At 35.6% G+C, this 17,500-nt stretch overlaps 1 protein-coding gene across 6 annotated transcripts in view; it reads left to right on the top strand.

Moving 5' to 3' along the window:
- Positions 1-17,500, top strand: part of LOC144975348 (metabotropic glutamate receptor-like) — a 245,421-nt gene that overhangs the window by 151,340 nt on the left and 76,581 nt on the right. For all 6 annotated transcript variants that reach the window (XM_078919347.1, XM_078919342.1, XM_078919343.1 and 3 more), the window contains one exon: positions 2,314-4,629. In XM_078919347.1, the coding sequence (XP_078775473.1) occupies positions 3,234-4,629 (1,396 nt within the window). In that variant the 5' untranslated portion in view covers positions 2,314-3,233. The remainder of the gene's footprint in view (positions 1-2,313; positions 4,630-17,500) is intronic.

The following is a 17,500-nucleotide window of genomic DNA, read 5'->3' as shown; positions in this document are numbered from 1 at the left end:
AGGAAAGAAAAGAAAGATAAAAACGATTTGGTAAATATACAAGATCTGCTATTATTTCAAAAAACTAAAAGAAAATGTATTAAAAATCGAAAGTAATCTGGATGTCTGAAGCTGGCCTATTTGCATTCAATCTCGTCCCGCGTCCCAGCCTATCCCCCGCACCGCTCTATGCTCAGTCAGTTTCCTATCATCTTTTTATTAATAGTCCTGCCCCACTGGGAAATTCCTAGTCTGTTTTAGTGAGGGTTCCACGCTATAAACAAAAATATTATATTATTATGGGAAGAAAACTGATTTGTAAAGGCAAGGTAAAAAAAAAAATAATAATAACTTGTTTTGATAAAAATGAGAATTTTAAAGATAAATAATGATATACATAATAATTATCGAATCGTACTCGTAGTCCGAGTTTTTTGGTAAGAAACCAGTCTTCAGAATTTAGACCAGTCATAAGTGGGTTCCGTCAGGGTAGTGTACCTGGGCCATAGTTATTTATAATTTACACAAATGATATCCCTGGTATTTATTATTATTATTACTATTATTATTATTATTATTATTATTATTATTATTATTATTATTATTATTATCATTATTAATATTATTATTATTATCATTATTATTATTACTATTATTATTATTATTATTATTATTATTATTTTTATTATTATTATTATTATTATTATTATTATTATTATTATTATTATTATTATTATTATTATTATTATTAAACCAGGTAAATGACTGTGGCAAGCATGTATCTTTGTGACCAATCATCTGAAAACGGAATAATATCGAAGTGAAACTAATGCTTAAAATCAAATTTTAACTGGATTTTTTAAAATTTTGCATTATTTTAAATCATTTCATTGAGGGAATTTTGTGTTGTGCAAGAGAAATCAGAATGAGAAAATTGTCGGTTTGCAACGTAACGAATATGACGATTTTCCTATGGGTGGTAAGGAGAGGGTTAAATCCCAGACCGACAGAAGAGAAATAGGGACAGCCGTGTCGAATAGATAGATATCTGCTGCCTGTCTGGTTTTAAATGATCTATTCATGTTTATATTGTTTTTACTATTGACTGAAGAAGGGTTTTAGCCCGAAAAGTTTCATGTTTGCTATTTTGTTCTTTTTCGAGGCTGTTATATCCATTTTTGTTCATTACTTTATACAGTCCAAAGGTTACCCCTCGTCTCAAAACGGTATGCTGTCGTGATGGACCAGATGCTAAAAAGTCAAATTATAGTTAAACTGGTCATAAATATGAAACGTTGATTTTTAGCACCGTAAAACATGATATTCCTTCTCCTCTATAAAGCATATCAACTAAACTTAAGTCTGATATTTCTGGCTACAAATTCCATTTTCAGCATCTTAATCATCACGACTTAAAGCCGTTTTGAGACGAGGGGTCACTAAGTTTCTAGCAGCAGCTTATTATCACTTTAAAGTTAATAGGGATCTTAGTGTTTTATAAATTTGTGTTTGTTTCTATGAGAATAACTACGATTTTTCACAGATGCAGTGTATTGCTTATGACTCAGACTTAGTCATGCTCTATACAAAATTGCTAATAATTATCATATTATCATTATCAATAATATTGTCTTTGATATAATCACTGATACAATTATTGTTATTACAATTCCTCCTCTTCCTCTTCTTTTCCATCTTCTTCTTATTATTATTCTTATTCTTTTTATTATTACAATTATTATTATTACCATTATTATTATTATTATTATTATTATTATTATTATTATTATTATTATTATTATTATTATTATTATTATTATTATTATTATTATTATTATTATTATTATTATTATTATTATTATTATATTATTATTATCATTATTATTATTATTATCATTATTATTATTATTATTATTATTATTATTATTATTATTATTATTATTATTATTATTATTATTATTATTATTATTATTATTATTATTATTATAATTCTTATTATTATCATTATTATCATTATTCTCATCGGTAGCAACGGTACGATAAATTCAAGTAACAAAATAAGGAACTCTCTCAATATAAATATAAAAAGTCATCGTTATGTTTTGTGATCATTCAAAGAGTATTTGAATTAAAGCTCAAATAATGTTTGGAGATATTCTAAAAGAATCAGTGTTTACAGATTGCAAAAGGAGGAAAAATGAAAAAAAAGTTAAAAATCAATAAATGCGAACTAACCATCACCAAATCTGTCCCATCAGTCATTATTAATTTCCATCCTACCATTTGTTTAGGATTTATATTAATGCGTTTTTTCCTTTATCCTCTTTCATCCAGAAAGTCTGCCTTCTCTCCCCAAGGCGGTAACTCTCGTCTCCCCCAAGAAGCAGCGGTTGTTTGATCAGGACCCCATAGAAATCTCCCGGAATGGAAATAACATATTTATCTTTACCCATGTTCCCGGCTTTTCTAAAAAGACGGAATCATTGATTTTTCAAAACCATTGGAGTGAACCAAAAGAAACAAATATATATTTAAAAAAGGAGAGAGTAAGAAGTAAAAGTAGAAAGAGACAAAGCAGGAAATCGGGAAACGATCGATGTCCAATCGCCAAATGTCTTTTGTGCTGTCGGAGTTCTTTTTCAAAAGGTATTCATCTCCTCTGAATAGACCGGTTGAAATGTCTGAGGTTGTTGCGAAAGCTTAATTTGTAACGACGATAGCAGTAGGAGAAAAAGAAGATCAAATAGAACAAACAGAAGGATAGAAAGAAAGACGAAAATATTCTTTTATGGACTTGGACAAGTTGCGAACTCAATCGGTTTTCCAAATGTTCTTTTCATCTTAAATCTCCTCCCAGTATTTGCTTGTGTTTATTTCGACGTCAATACAACCTTCGGCATCTTTGATAACACGGTTACTTCAGTGAGAGAGTAGTCGATGAATAAGCAATGTCTTTAAAAGCTATGTTATCATGTTTCTTCTCGTAAAGTGATGGTGAGATTTTTCTCCGTGTATGGGAAAACTATTGAAGACTGGATGAACTTGAACCGGCAATATCGTTGATAATGATTCACAATAATGTCATACAGTTTGTAATCACTTTTGAAATAACTTGATAAGCAGAAACTGTTTCAAGTTTAGTAGTTTGAGCTAGATATTCACTTTTCTTTAAAGTAACCCTCACTACAACAAACCAGCTCCATTTCCTATTAATTGGAAAACCGCACTAGTTTTGCTTAATCTCAGCAACATCAATGGCAATTTATACATATTTACCAGCTTTTGTTATATCGTATATCATCATACTTCTACAAGGATTTTTGCTTGAAGATGCCTCGGCCAAAACCGAATTTAGCAGTAGCTCGAGAACGAATTCTTCTCTCCCTACCATGGTGGCCACCATAGATGGAGAAATAATCATTGGAGGTTTGTTTCCGGTACACGACAAGGGAGAGAAATCATGTGGAAGTATAAATAGAGATAGAGGGATAGAAAGATTGGAAGCAATGTTGTTTACCATTGACGAAATCAACAGACGAGGGGAACTTTTAAATGGGATTACGCTAGGAGCATCAATATACGATACTTGCGGGCGTGCACCTTATGCTCTTGAACAAAGTTTGGAATTTATACGTGCTTCGATTACGTCTTTAGATCCTTCAGAGTTCGTTTGTAGTGACGGATCTCTACCAAGAGCGCAAACATCGCCAACAGCAGTTGCTGGAGTCGTTGGAGGCTCGTATAGTACTGTTTCCATGCAAGTGGCGAATCTACTTCGACTTTTCAAAATTCCACAAATCAGTTACGCTTCGACATCTGCCTCTCTGAGTGATAAGTTACGTTATGATTATTTCGTGCGCACGGTTCCACCAGATACTTACCAAGCAAAGGCGTTAGTGGATATTGTAGAGGAATTTAATTGGACTTATGTTTCGGTTGTGCATTCCGAAGGAGAGTATGGTGAAAATGGTATAGATTTTTTCAAACACGAAGCTCGTGCTAGGAATATTTGCATAGCTGCCGATGTTAAAATAAGCCAATCTGCGAGTAACGCTACTTATGATTTAGCTATTAAAGATCTTCTGGCAAAAGATGAAAGTAATGTCGTAATTGTTTTCCTTCGAACAGAAGATGCAACCGGTCTGCTCGGAGCAGCGACCAGGCGGAATTTAACAGGGAGATTCGTATGGGTTGCCAGCGATGCCTGGGGTAATAGACTGTCTCCTGTCAAAAATAATCAACAAGTCGCTCAAGGGGCGATTACATTAGAGCTTCAATCAAGCCCAATTGAAGCCTTTGAGAGATATTTTCTAAATCTCAACCCAAAGACTAATTGGCGTAATCCGTGGTTCGTAGAATACTGGGAAGAAACACACAAGTGCTTGTGGAACGGAGTCGTTCCCAAAACCCCGGAGAGTGCAATTCGCTACAAGCGGAAGCCGTGCAGAGGCGACGAGCGAATCAACAGGAAATTGACGTCACAAGAGAGCAAGGTGCAATTCATCTACGATGCCGTTTACGCATTCGCTCACACTTTGGGACAAATGCAGCGTGACCTTTGCCCCGGAGTTCGAGGGATCTGCTCCAAAATGGCTAAAATCGATGGGGAATTATTGCTAAAGGAATACCTTCTCAACGTCACCTTTGATGGTAAGTATCTTAAATGCTATAACAATATTACCCTCGCCTTAAAGAAACCATTCTCTCGACTGGCATTCCTCTTTAGTGATTTATTCATCACCAATTTTGGTGGCTGAATGCAAACCTAGAACGTTCACATCTCTTTTCTCTGTGAGGCTTTTCTGTGTATTTTTCTTTTTACTTTTTTTTTAACTTCTTCGATGTTCAAACAGCAAAATTTGCATTTTAATCACAAGGCTATATTGCATTTGCGTTACATCTGTTGCGACCATTTTTCTTCGGTATCTCTCTCTCTCTCTCTCTCTCTCTCTCTCTCTCTCTCTCTCTCTCTCTCTCTCTCTCTCTCTCTCTCTCTCTCTCTCTCTCGATGGATGGATACGTATAGTAAAATAAACCAAACAAATACAAATACAAGCAAGGGATATATATATATATATATATATATATATATATATATATATACATATATATATATATATATATATATGCTTGTATATATATATATATATATATATATATAATATCCCTTGCTTGTATTTGTATTTGTTTGGTTTATTTTACTATATGTATCCATCCATCGTTCATCTCACTTAGAGACAAGGAGGGGTACGGCTTTGATAATTCATGAACTAGCTCTTCGCATACAACAAGTATGTCAAAATACACAGCGACAAACACCGAAATAAAGCGATCAGTAAAAGCAGACCTGCCAAATACCAAGGAAAATTCATAGAAATGCGAATTTTTGACTCCAGCTTCAGAACTGAATAGGCCTCTTTGACTCAATAAATCTTGTAGAGAAGAAAATTTTAGTTTCGTAGAATCAATATTTAGGACTTTTGATCATTTTTGGGTCATGATAAGGGCAAAATATTGATTTGTAAAGCTATCTAATGTGATTTTTTCTGTGTTTCCCTTGGAAACTACGAATTTTTGAAAATTCAAGTTGGCAGCTCTGGAAAAAGTAAAATGAATAGTGATCAACTTTCGTGACGTCAGTTCCCTCGTAATGACGCATATTAACTTAGTAAGTGGTTCTAAACTATCGGAACAATGGCGGACGCCCTAATGAAATACTTCTCCGACGAACATAAAAGTGTATCCAGAGGAGAAAAACATTATAAATCTGATCATGTTTTGACTTTTATTAATTCCGATCACATGACATGTGAAAAAGTTCTAGCCAGCGTGAAGAATAAAAAGTTCCGATTCTCTTTGTTTAGAACCAAGCTGCTCTTTTCTGGGCAGACGTGACATCAGACTATTGAATCCTATTTGAGGTGTGGGATTGCTTGTCAACATGTACACTATTCTTTTAATGATTGTTACCATCGTGTAATGCAACGCAAATTATTATTCGATACTAACACACAGAAACGGAAAACATATATAGTTGAAAAAGGGTTATAATAGCAGATGATACGTATCTAGATCAGGCCATGTTCAAGTTGATAAACTTCAGTTTTTATATAGCGCAATATCCACTTTATGTGCTCAAAGCGCTTTACAAGGGGGCTCTGACCAACAGCAACATGTAACATGTAGAACGAGACATGGCGCATGTTAGGCGATATTACAGTTTTTTTTCCGACAGAGACAACGCTGTTAACGGCCATGTACGGTGAGAGAATGTGAGTAAAGAGACTTTTCCAAGGACTCAACTATGCGCCGAGCGAGGCTCGAACTCGGGACCTTCCGATCCGAAAGCGAGTGTCATACCACTAGACTACGTAGCCGCACAAGTTGGTAAACATCCTCTCGCTCACATATATAACTGTTATAACTATAACTTAAATTTGACACAGATTTTGTTGTCGCTACAATTTTCAAGTTGGTGTTTACTCATTAAATTCTCTCTAACTGACAAAAACGATGAAGGTTACACTTTCCATCCGTACTCGAATGTTATGATTACCGACTTGATATTGCATACGCACGGAGCTACTAAGTCTTTTACTCACATTCATTCTCTAACCGTACTCAGTCGTAAATTGAGTACTGGCCCTTTAACAGCGTATATATATATATATATATATATATATATATATATATATATATAGTATGCAGATGACGTCACTCAGGCCTTTGTTATTGTTTTTGCCATCCGCGTTGTTCTCACTAAACTGTATTAACCAGACTATAAAAGTTCATGGTTAGACATAGTTTGTGTGTTGGTCCGTTATACTTCCGGATGGCAATGTTGTGAACTCCTTGGCCAAGCGCATTCTATCTATCTATCTATATATATATATATATATATATATATATATATATATATATATATATATGCGTGTATGTGGTTGTGTGTGTGAATACATCATTTTATGTATGTTCTTCTTCTTCTTCTTCTTCTTATTATTATTATTGTTATTATTATTATTATTATTATTATTATTATTATTATTATTATTATTATTATTATTATTATTATTATTATTATTATTATTTGGACAAGACGTATGTAATAATATTAATCAATCAATAATTGAGTCTTCAGTCCTTGAAGTGAAGTCCCAGTTTTGAGCATTTTTAATGAGTCATTTTAATCGATCGATATTTGAATGGCGAATTTCCTGCCAAATCTTTTAATGTGTGGTTTTATTTTAGATTATAAAAATGATTAAGGCTCATCTTAACCGGATGTGTCATACAAAACAAGACGATGACGTAACAAGTGACGTCACTCGTATTATAAATATTGATTGATAATAATGATAATGTTTACTGCTTTTATGTGTTGTCTCAGGTTCAGCCTGACCTTACGCAATTTAGCTAGCTCTTATTTCGCATGGTGAAAAAGGTCAATCAAAAGCTTAAAAAGCCAAAGCAAATCAATCCGCTCTTACCCTAAGACTTGAGATTGCTAGGTCATCGAGACACGGAGACGGAGAAAGCCAAAATAGAAACATCTTTTGATAAGGTTTAAGCTGACATCGACTCATGTATGCACTTGTTCCTCATTAACAAGAGAAGGAATTGATGAAGCAATCGATGACGTAGGCGGAATTATAATTATTTTTTTTCCCGGTCCATATGGAACAGCGAGTAAGTGTGAGTAAAGAACATTTTCCAAGAACTCAACTAGAGCGGTACTCGAACCGTAGACCTTCTGGTCCAAAAGGGGATTGTCATACCATTAGACCAACTAGCCACACTTTATCGAAATCAATCGATATTTTTGTTTTCATCTCCATCAATCAGAATCTTAACCCTCAATTCAAAAGACGCCCAAGATCAAACGTTGCTCGTTTGATAAGAACAAAAAAAAACTGCAATCGTTATGAGAGATTAAACAAGAAAAGTTCAAAAGATTCTACTTTAATAGCCCAGTTTCTTTATATCCAACTTGCCATTTTTTACTTCTTTTCATCCTTAAAACATCATCAGTATAAGACAAAAATAAAGGCAGTTTAAAAAGAAAAAAGGAAACCATTATAAAGAGGGATTTGGAAAAAAAATGCAAAAGGCATTTAATAATCAATAACATGACATAACAAATATATCATTGCTTAGGTCAATTGCCTTTGATAAACTTGTGGAAAAAAAAAAAGAGAGATTCAGCAGCATAAAATTCCCTGCTTTGATCTTCACTACGATCATCATTGACATCTTGAGCAATCAAAAGTAGAAAAATAAAAATCTTATTTATCATATTTCATATTTTAAGTTATGGAGAGTCCGATTGATGGCATTTTCGAAGTGATATAATATACTTTTTGAAGTCTTTGGTTATAAATTTAAAACTGTTCCATGTCCTTTCAATTATTTGTGTCCATTGCTGTTGAATAATGTATGATAAAACATTTTGTATCGTCTTTGAGGATACATTTTATGTGTAAGTACTCAGTATTACTGTTAAAAAAATAATGTGTACCCTTTGAACTCAATATCCGGCTATGTGGTCTTATAAGTATGACATTGGCTTTGGACGTGCCATGTTCGGAGTTCGAGTCTGAGGGCGCATAGTTGAGTCCTTGGGGAAATGTTTTTTACTCACATTCATTCTCTAACTGTACTCAGGTGTTTAATGAGTACCTGGCACGTTAACAGCGTTGTCACTGTCGGAATAAAATTGGAATATTATCGCCTAACAGGCGTTATGTTTCTCCTATATGCTATATGTTGCTGTTGGCTTGGAACCCATTGTAAAGCGTTTCGAGCACGTATATAGCGCTATAAAAATGCTCAATTTTTTTTGTTTAAAAAAAAATTAAATGCAATATTATATTCCTCAAAAGGCTGCATTGCCAAAAGGTCATTTTGAATCGAAAAGTCACATGTTTTGTAATTTACCACCTTAACCTGTCACCATGTTGGATTTCAAAGTGTGAATTTGAAATGTCAATGACCTGAAACAGCGTGGCTTTAGGGGCAGCGTGGCTCAGCTTTACGGTGTTTGCTTCGTACCCTAAAGGTAAAAAGTTCGATCACCTGCAGCTGCACTGTGTGGCCTTGAGCAATTCAACTAACCCTAGTTCACTGTGCGGCGCTGCACTGCGGCTGACGCCTGGGTTTTTCCAGTCTTCCGTTGGAATAGATCCTAAAGACAAATTTCCCCTTTGGGATGAATAAAGGGAATTTTATTTATTTTATTATTTATTTTATGTCATCTGAGGTTTTACAATTTGTGATCACAATGTCAAAGCGGTATTATGTCACATGGTGGTAAAGAAATTGACTTAAAAGCTGCAAATATGAAATCAGTTTACTTTCTATTCGTTATTTTTAGAATATTTACAATTTTCTATATTTCAAAACAACTTAAGTTCGTAATATTTTATCACTACATGTATAAATTTACTTGTTACGTTACAATCCAATCAGACATAGATAATAGTGTTTTGAACAGAGGGTCATGTCTAAGAAAACATTTCATAACTCCTTATGGAAACAAGTGAATTTAAACCATCATACCTAATTTGTGAATTTAACTTTCAACCTCCAGTTTAGACCGATATAATGCCGTTTTGAGGTTATAGGTTATATTTCAATATTTAGAAAAACTAATTTAAAAAAACAAACAAAAAACAAACAAAAAACACCAAAAGAAAAACAAAAAGAAACAAGAAAAAAAAAGAACAGGTGACTTGGTAAGATTTTGCTTGGTCTTCTTGGCATTCTTACAGTGGCAAGCTCTAAAACTTCAACCATGCTTCATGGGTTAGTCTTTTTACAGAAAAAATCATTCCAAATGCACAACGCCGTCGTTATCTCTAACTTGACACCCATCTGATTACTGGCTATGCTGAATATTACTTGCAACTTGAGGTAGTACAAAGAACTGTAAATTAGTATGGACAAAAATTGATGGTGATATCAACTTTATGATACTTATCAACAATAGAGATAAGGAGAGCGAAGTCGGGGTTGGAATGATGAGAAATGAAAGTTTTATAGATAAATTAAAAGGTGTCAAACAATGACTTTCAACACGAGTAGGATGGAGAGGTCGAGAATCACAGAGAGTGCGATTGGGAGAAAAAAAAGACCAAGAAGAGAGAGAGAGAGAGAGAGAGAGAGAGAGAGAGAGAGAGAGAGAGAGAGAGAGAGAGGGGGGGGGGGGGGGGGGGGGGGGGGGGGGGGGGGGGAGAAGAGAGATTATTATAAGAAGATACGTTTTCAAATGAAGTAAACGTGGTGATGCCAAATTGAGAGAAAAGAATATATAAGAGAGAGAGAGAGAGAGAGAGAGAGAGAGAGAGAGAGAGGGAGGGGGGGGGGGCAGGGAGAGATTATTATAAGAAGGTACGTTTTCAAATGAAGTAAACGTGGTAATGCCAAATTGAGAGAAAAGAATATATATATATATATATATATATATAATATATATATATATATATATATATATATATATATATATATAAAGAGAGAGAGAGAGAGAGAGAGGGGGGAGAGAGAGTGGGAGAAAGAATTGGTTAAGAGAAGGATCGATAGATAATAGATAGATAGATAGATAGATAGATAGATAGGTAGATAGATAGAGAGAGAGAGAGAGAGAGAGAGAGAGAGAGAGAGAGAGAGAGAGAGAGAGAGAGGAGTATCCGAATAGAGAGTTAGAGATGATTGCCGAATGAAATGAGCGTAATGGAATGTCGAATGGAGAGAAATGATCGATACACTATCAAGATCACCAGCATCAGCCTAGAACCGAAAGAAACCAAAACACTGTATTTAGTATGGTGAATACCCACTTCTCCAATACACAGACAAAACTACTTTTTTAAACATTTTGGCCAGAAAATTTTCACGCCCTAACTCCTTGTATCAATCGATTAAAATGGCCTTCAACTTGACGAAAAAAAATCTTAAACCAGAATATTCTTTGAAGTCTCAGGTTTAAAAATCTGTGACAAGCAGGGGATCAGTTTAATTGATTTATATGGAGGGTATAGTTTTCTGGTCAAAATTTTAAAAAAGTTTGTTTTTTTTTTCAGCGTAAGAAAGACTACTCAATCATTGCAAATGGGGAGGCGGTGTGGAGTTCTTCACTGTCAACCCAATATGTTTATATAATGAAGTATGGAAGTAACGCTGAATATAAATGAATGAAATAGCTTATAAATAGAACAGAATACGTGGCTATGAATGTTTCGGGCAGAAGCCCTTCTTCAGTCGATTGCACTTCTCTCGTTAACCCAGGTTACCCAAGGCGACCCCTGCTTTACTGAATCGTAATTTTTGCTATCGGCGGAAGAATTTTTTAATACAAAACATTCTTTTTCGTGCATGAGTTTGTTTCTATTTAAAGCTATAAAATTTATGGTTGGCCATTGCTTCTACCCCAATGCTTCCACACTTCAAAGCTTTAGGGATTGATTGATGTGGTGGTTGGTGATCTGGTGTTATGACACTCGGCCTTCGATCCTTGCGTCAAGTTTTGAGAGTCCCACCGTGGGCAATTTAATATTGAGTACCTAGGGTATTCCGATAGCTCAGTTGGTAGAGCAGCGCTTTACACCCAAAGGGATTGAGATCGATCCCGATCGAAGTCGAGATTTCCACTCATCAGTGATAGGGTTGTTGGATCTCTTAGATATGGTCGGAAGTAATTTGCGATAGACGAATCCTATCCACAGGGTAGCAAGCAATCACTATCGATCGTTTCACGATATAGAAACTGTGATAAAATCCGGCTTCATGGCGGGTATGACCGTTGTCTCACCTTATGTTAGGCATAACCTCAATTGCATGTTACAGTCTGACGGAGATAATGTGAGGAAAGTCTCATCTTTATGGCTGTCTAGATATGTCATTAGGCAGCTGAATGACGTCAAACGCATAGCTTAATCTCCGTATCACAACCACAACAAAGAGATATATATTGATGCTTTACTTTTAGCCAAAGATCTCAACACATTTCGTCAGCCGGATATAAATTTAAATTTAGCTTAAATTGAGCTTTTATATAGCGCAATATCCACTAAGCGTGTTCAGAGCACTTTACAAGGGGTCCCTAGCCAACAGCATCATTTAACATTTAGGACGGGACACGACGCCTGTTAGGCGATATTACAATTTTTTCGGTCAGAGAAAACGCTGTTAACGGCCAGGTACTCATTTTACAACTGAGTACGATGAGAGAATATGAGTAAAGAGCCTTCTCCAAGGACTCAACTATGCGCCAAGCGAGGCTCGAACGCAGGATCTTCTGATAGATAGATAGATAGATAGATAGATAGATAGATAGATAAATTAGATAGATAGATAGATAGATTAATAGATAGACAGATAGATAGATAGACAGATAGATAGATAGATAAATTAGATAGATAGATAGATAGATAGATAGATAGATAGATAGATAGATAGATAGATAGATAGATAGATAGATAGATAGATAAATTAGATAGATAGATAGATAGATAGATAGATAGATAGATAGATAGATAGATAGATAGATAGATAGATAGATAGATAGATAGATAGATTAGATAGATAGATAGATAGATAGATAAATAGATATATAATAAGATAGAAAGATAAATAGATAGATAGATAGAGATTGAGAGAGATAAAAATAGAGAGAGAGAGAGATAGATAGAGAGAGAGATAGAGAGAGAGAGAGAGAGAGAGAGAGAGGTGATAGTGAGGCAGATGGATACAGACAGATAGAAAATCTGGAAATGAAAGAGTGGAAAAGAAATCTTGGCAGGCTTCAGACAAACACAGAAGTAATAATTGTGTTTTATTGGTATCCTATGCAAATCACTTCGGACACGGGGGTAGAAGGGTGTGTTTTTTTTTCACTGAATAGGTTATTATCCTGCTGTTGGGGAAGCCAAAGGCTGGGATCGTGTTAGGGGCAAAACCGATATTTATCTTACTGACGATATTCGGATGTTGTGAAAGGGGGCGACGACTTTGGGTCAAGAACTGGCCCACCCTTATCATCGATTAAGCACTGGCCCCTATATGTGGTGGACTCTATTAGGTACAGTAGTAGTAGTAGTAGTAGCAGTAGTAGTAGTAGTTGTAGTAGTAGTAGTAGTAGTAGTAGTAGTAGTAGTAGTAGTAGTAGTAGTAGTAGTAGCAGTAGTAGTAGTAGTTGTAGTAGTAGTAGTAGTAGTCGCTGGATTCTAGCAAGCTGAATGATGGGAAACAAGAAGTCATGACGTTCGTCACACCTTCCACTCTTCCGGTTCAAAACTCATTGGAAGTGTGTAACCAGTTACAGAGGGTGAACAATGAATAGGTTGCATAATGAATCATAGTGATACTCTGGATATTAAGCTTTTGGAAGCTGTGGACTGTAAAAAGTGATAAATAAAAATGAATTTAAAAGTATTTTTTTCTGGGTTTTTTTTTTTTTTTGTCTTTCTTTCTTTAGGGAGGGGGGGGGTAGAAAGGGGAGTGGGGGGGTGGTTGCAGGTGCCGGGGAGACGGCAGAGGCAGTGGAAGCGTGAAGTCTCATGTTTTATAATTTGTTTTTGCGAATAGACCATTGATCATCCAAGTCTTGGATGTGTAACTCCCAAATCCTAGGTCTTTTACACAATCGCCATTTGTTTAAAAACTTTTAAAAATTAAAATTGAGCTTTATATAACGCAATATCCACTAAATGTGCTCAAAGCGCTTTACAAGGGGTCCCTGGTCAACAGCAATATTTGACATGTAGGCGATATTACATTTTTTTTTCGGACAAAGACAACGCTGTTAACGGCCAGGTACTCATTTTACACCTGAGTACGGTGATAGAATGTGAGTAAAGAGCCTTTTCCAAGGACTCAACTATGCGCCGAGCGCGAGGCTCGAACCCAGGACTTTCCGATCCGAAAGCGAGTGTCATACCACTAGACCACATAGCCGCATTGACCTTGAGAAAGTCATCTCGCCCTAGTACAATGAGTGCGCGCTCCACTCACGACGACCCCAGAGTGGTCCCTATCACGCAAAGAAAAAATTCCATTTAAGAGATGAACAAATTTGCCAAACAAAATAGAAATCCGAGTAATAGTAACATACTTAATTTAATCCTCTCAGGAGACTATCTATACCTAATTTGACAAGTGGTCTTTTCAATATGTGCACCGATAGTTTTGATGTGTTCTTCCGTGAGGGTTCTGTCTCAATGTCAATAGATCTGTATTGAATCCTGTTTTGTTTAGTCTTTGTGTGGGTTTTTTTTTCTTTTTTTTTTTTCTTTCTGTTTTTGGGGGGTTTTTCTGGGGTTTTTTCTTGGTGCAATTAAATTTGGTGTCTTCTCTGTATAAAGAATCTTTAAACTCGACAATATTTGTTCATGGCAGAAACTTAGTATTATATGTAGTAGTCAGTAGTAGTATAGTAGTAGTAGTAGTAGTAGTAGTTAGTAGTAGTAGTAGTTAGTAGTAGTAGTAGTAGTAGTAGTAGTAGTAGTAGTAGTAGTAGTAGTAGTAGTAGTAGTAGTAGTAGTAGTAGTAGTAGTAGTAGTAGTAGTAGTAGTATATAGTAGTAGTAGTAGTAGTATAGTTAGTAGTAGTAGTAGTAGTAGTAGTAGTAGTAGTAGTAGTAGTAGTAGTAGTAGTATAGTAGTAGTAGTAGTAGTAGTAGTAGTAGTAGTAGTAGTAGTAGTAGTAGTAGTAGCTAGTAGTAGAGTAGTAGTAGTAGTAGTAGGGGTAGTAGTAGTAGTAGTAGTAGTAGTAGTAGTAGTAGTAGTAGTAGTAGTAGTAGTAGTAGTAGTAGTAGTGGTGGTGGTGGTAGCAGCAGAAGTAGTAGTTGTTGTTGTTGTAACAGTAGCGATAGTAATATCAGTAGTATTGAGGGAAGTCAGACCATATCCATTTTTTTCATTCTATTTCCCATTATTTATGGTGTTTTCCCCCCATCATGCATCATCCAAAACCACCAACTGAAAAAGGATCTTTGTTAACAGTTATTTCTCCATCTCTCAAGACTTTGCTATTTCTCTCAAGGGTTTTGTCGACACAGTCAATGTGCCAAAAATAGACCCTTGACTCCAGGACAAGTACTCAACCCATGATCCCAGTAAAATTAAACCAGACTTCCGGTTGTTGACAGAACGAGTGGTCTCTCTTTGATGATGTGGGTTGGATTTCCCGCCTTCCTCGTTTTAGGGGGTATATTTTGAGATGGAGTGATCATGAGGGAGGAGGAGAAGGGGTGAAATCAGGGAGATGGACGGGGCTCTGATAGGGTGATGGGGTGGGGGGAGGGTGAAGGTATAAATGAGGGGGTGTCAACAAGTTTGATCATTTTTGAGTGAGTATGAGCGTTGAAAAGTTGTAGGTGAGTTATAAGGGGTATCTACAAGTGTTGAGTAGTCTGCACTGGTCATGTTTTTGAATAGTAATTAGAATACTGACCAGTACAGATGTGTTCTGACAAAACATATTTATTTTAAATTTTGGCTCATAATCTATTAGAATGAAAAATGTTGAGATATTGCGAAAAGTGGAGCAGAGCTGCTCGTTTCGTTTTCGGCGATTTTAACAGAGGACACAGCGTTGAAATCATGCTTACAAACCTTCAATGGCCAGTTTTGGACGATTGAAGAAAGCAAGCTAAAGAAACCAAGCTATACCGTTCAATACATAAATTGATTGAAATTCCCCACAAACTTGAACCTGCATCAACAAGGGGAGAAACCAGAGAGCACGACCACAGATTCCAAATTCCACGATTCCAAATTCCACGCTCAAGAATGCATTTGCAATGGCTTGAGTAGTTTGTTTTTTTCCATCAACGATCAGAATTTGGAACAGCCTGCCCGCAGGTTTAGTTAGATCTGAAAACACTAAACATTTCGGGGACAAAATCGCTTCTGTGCCACTCTAAACACCAACATGCACACCAAAGTCTGCGACACCCCAGGTGGTTTGCAGATATGCAGGAAGATGAAGAAGACTTCATGGACGATATCTACCTGCTTATAATTATCTCCACCCTTAAAGTTTCGAAACGGCATTATGTCGGAAGTGATGTTATATCTCGTCCTACATTTTAAGTGTTGCTGTTGGCGGAGCCCCTTGGAAAATGTTTTGAGCACGTTTGGTCAATATTACACTTTATAAATCCTCATGAAAATTCAGTAAAAAGTCAAGACGTTCAAAACAAGATAATCGATGTTTTTTCTTTACTTTGTTTATATATATCGTCCCAAATAACACTACGAGCTTGCAGGTGTGCGTTATTGCACGATTTTTAAAAATGACGAGTTTAATAAATATAAGGAAGTGAATGAATAAGTTCTTGACCAATCGTACGGTAGTAATACCTCAATTCGAAATAATTTGTGGTTTCTCCTCCTGCTTAAATGACAATTTGACCACACAAAAAAAAAAAAACAAAAAAAAAAACGTTGGATTTGTATTCATGCGCAGCAAGAGATTATTTATAACTTCCAATCAGCGGTCTTTTTACACTTTATCTTAAAGCAATAAAACGAGTGAAAATATTCTACAATCATTGAATAATTATTTTGTTCAACGTGTTCAAAGCATTATTCAACGATTACATATTTACTAAGAAGTGATCGGGTTTGCAATGGAACAGGTAGAATCATATTAATTCAAAACTCAAAGGTAAGGATTAAAATTAATTATGTTCAACCCGATTATCTTATGCCGTTTTGGTCTGACTGATCAATTTCATTCCTCTTTCTGTCGACATAATTATCCATCTATCCACCCACCTATCTCGCCTCGTATCAATTAATGGTGCAGCTGCCAATACACCAAAGAATCTATTTCCCAAGGATCTCTTTAAAACTGTAAAAGTCTCGACCTTATCACGACATAAACGTATACAATCTTTGAATGTCAATTCTAGGCCTTCTCACTCACTCACTCACTCACTCACTCACTCTCTCTCTCTCTCTCTCTCTCTCTCTCTCTCTCTCTCTCTCTCTCTATCTATCTATCTATCTATCTATCTCTCTCTCTCTACCTCTCTCTCTCTCCCTCTCTCTCTCTCTCTCTCTCTATATATATATATATATATATATATATATATATATATATATATATATAAAAGGGAATATTTTAGAGAGAAGGGAAGAGAATGATAATATAAGAAGACACATTATACCTCCAAATCTCCACTTATAACTTAGCTGTAGTAGGAGACTGAGATCTAGATAGAAAGACTGTGGGATATATATATATATATATATATATATATATATATATATATATATATATATATATAAGTAAGATAATAAGAAAGAGAGAGAGAGAGAGAGAGAGAGAGAGAGAGAGAGAGAGAGAGAGAGAGATAGAGAGGAGAAGGGAAGATAAGCATCATCATAGACCATACATATAAGATACAGTAGACTCCTTAACCCAACCCCCCCCCCCCACCCCCACCCCAACCCTTTCCGCCTGTAGTTGTACCAGCACTAATTAATGACAGCAATGCAGGGGTCCCCCTGGGTCTACCCGT

This window comes from Berghia stephanieae, chromosome 6 (genome assembly GCF_034508935.2).
Source record: "Berghia stephanieae isolate SIO BIC M18660-M18661 chromosome 6, UCSD_Bste_1.3, whole genome shotgun sequence".
Taxonomy (NCBI): Eukaryota; Metazoa; Mollusca; class Gastropoda; order Nudibranchia; family Aeolidiidae; genus Berghia; species Berghia stephanieae.
Note: the sequence above shows the minus strand (reverse complement) of the source record. Positions and strands in the feature narration are given on the sequence as shown.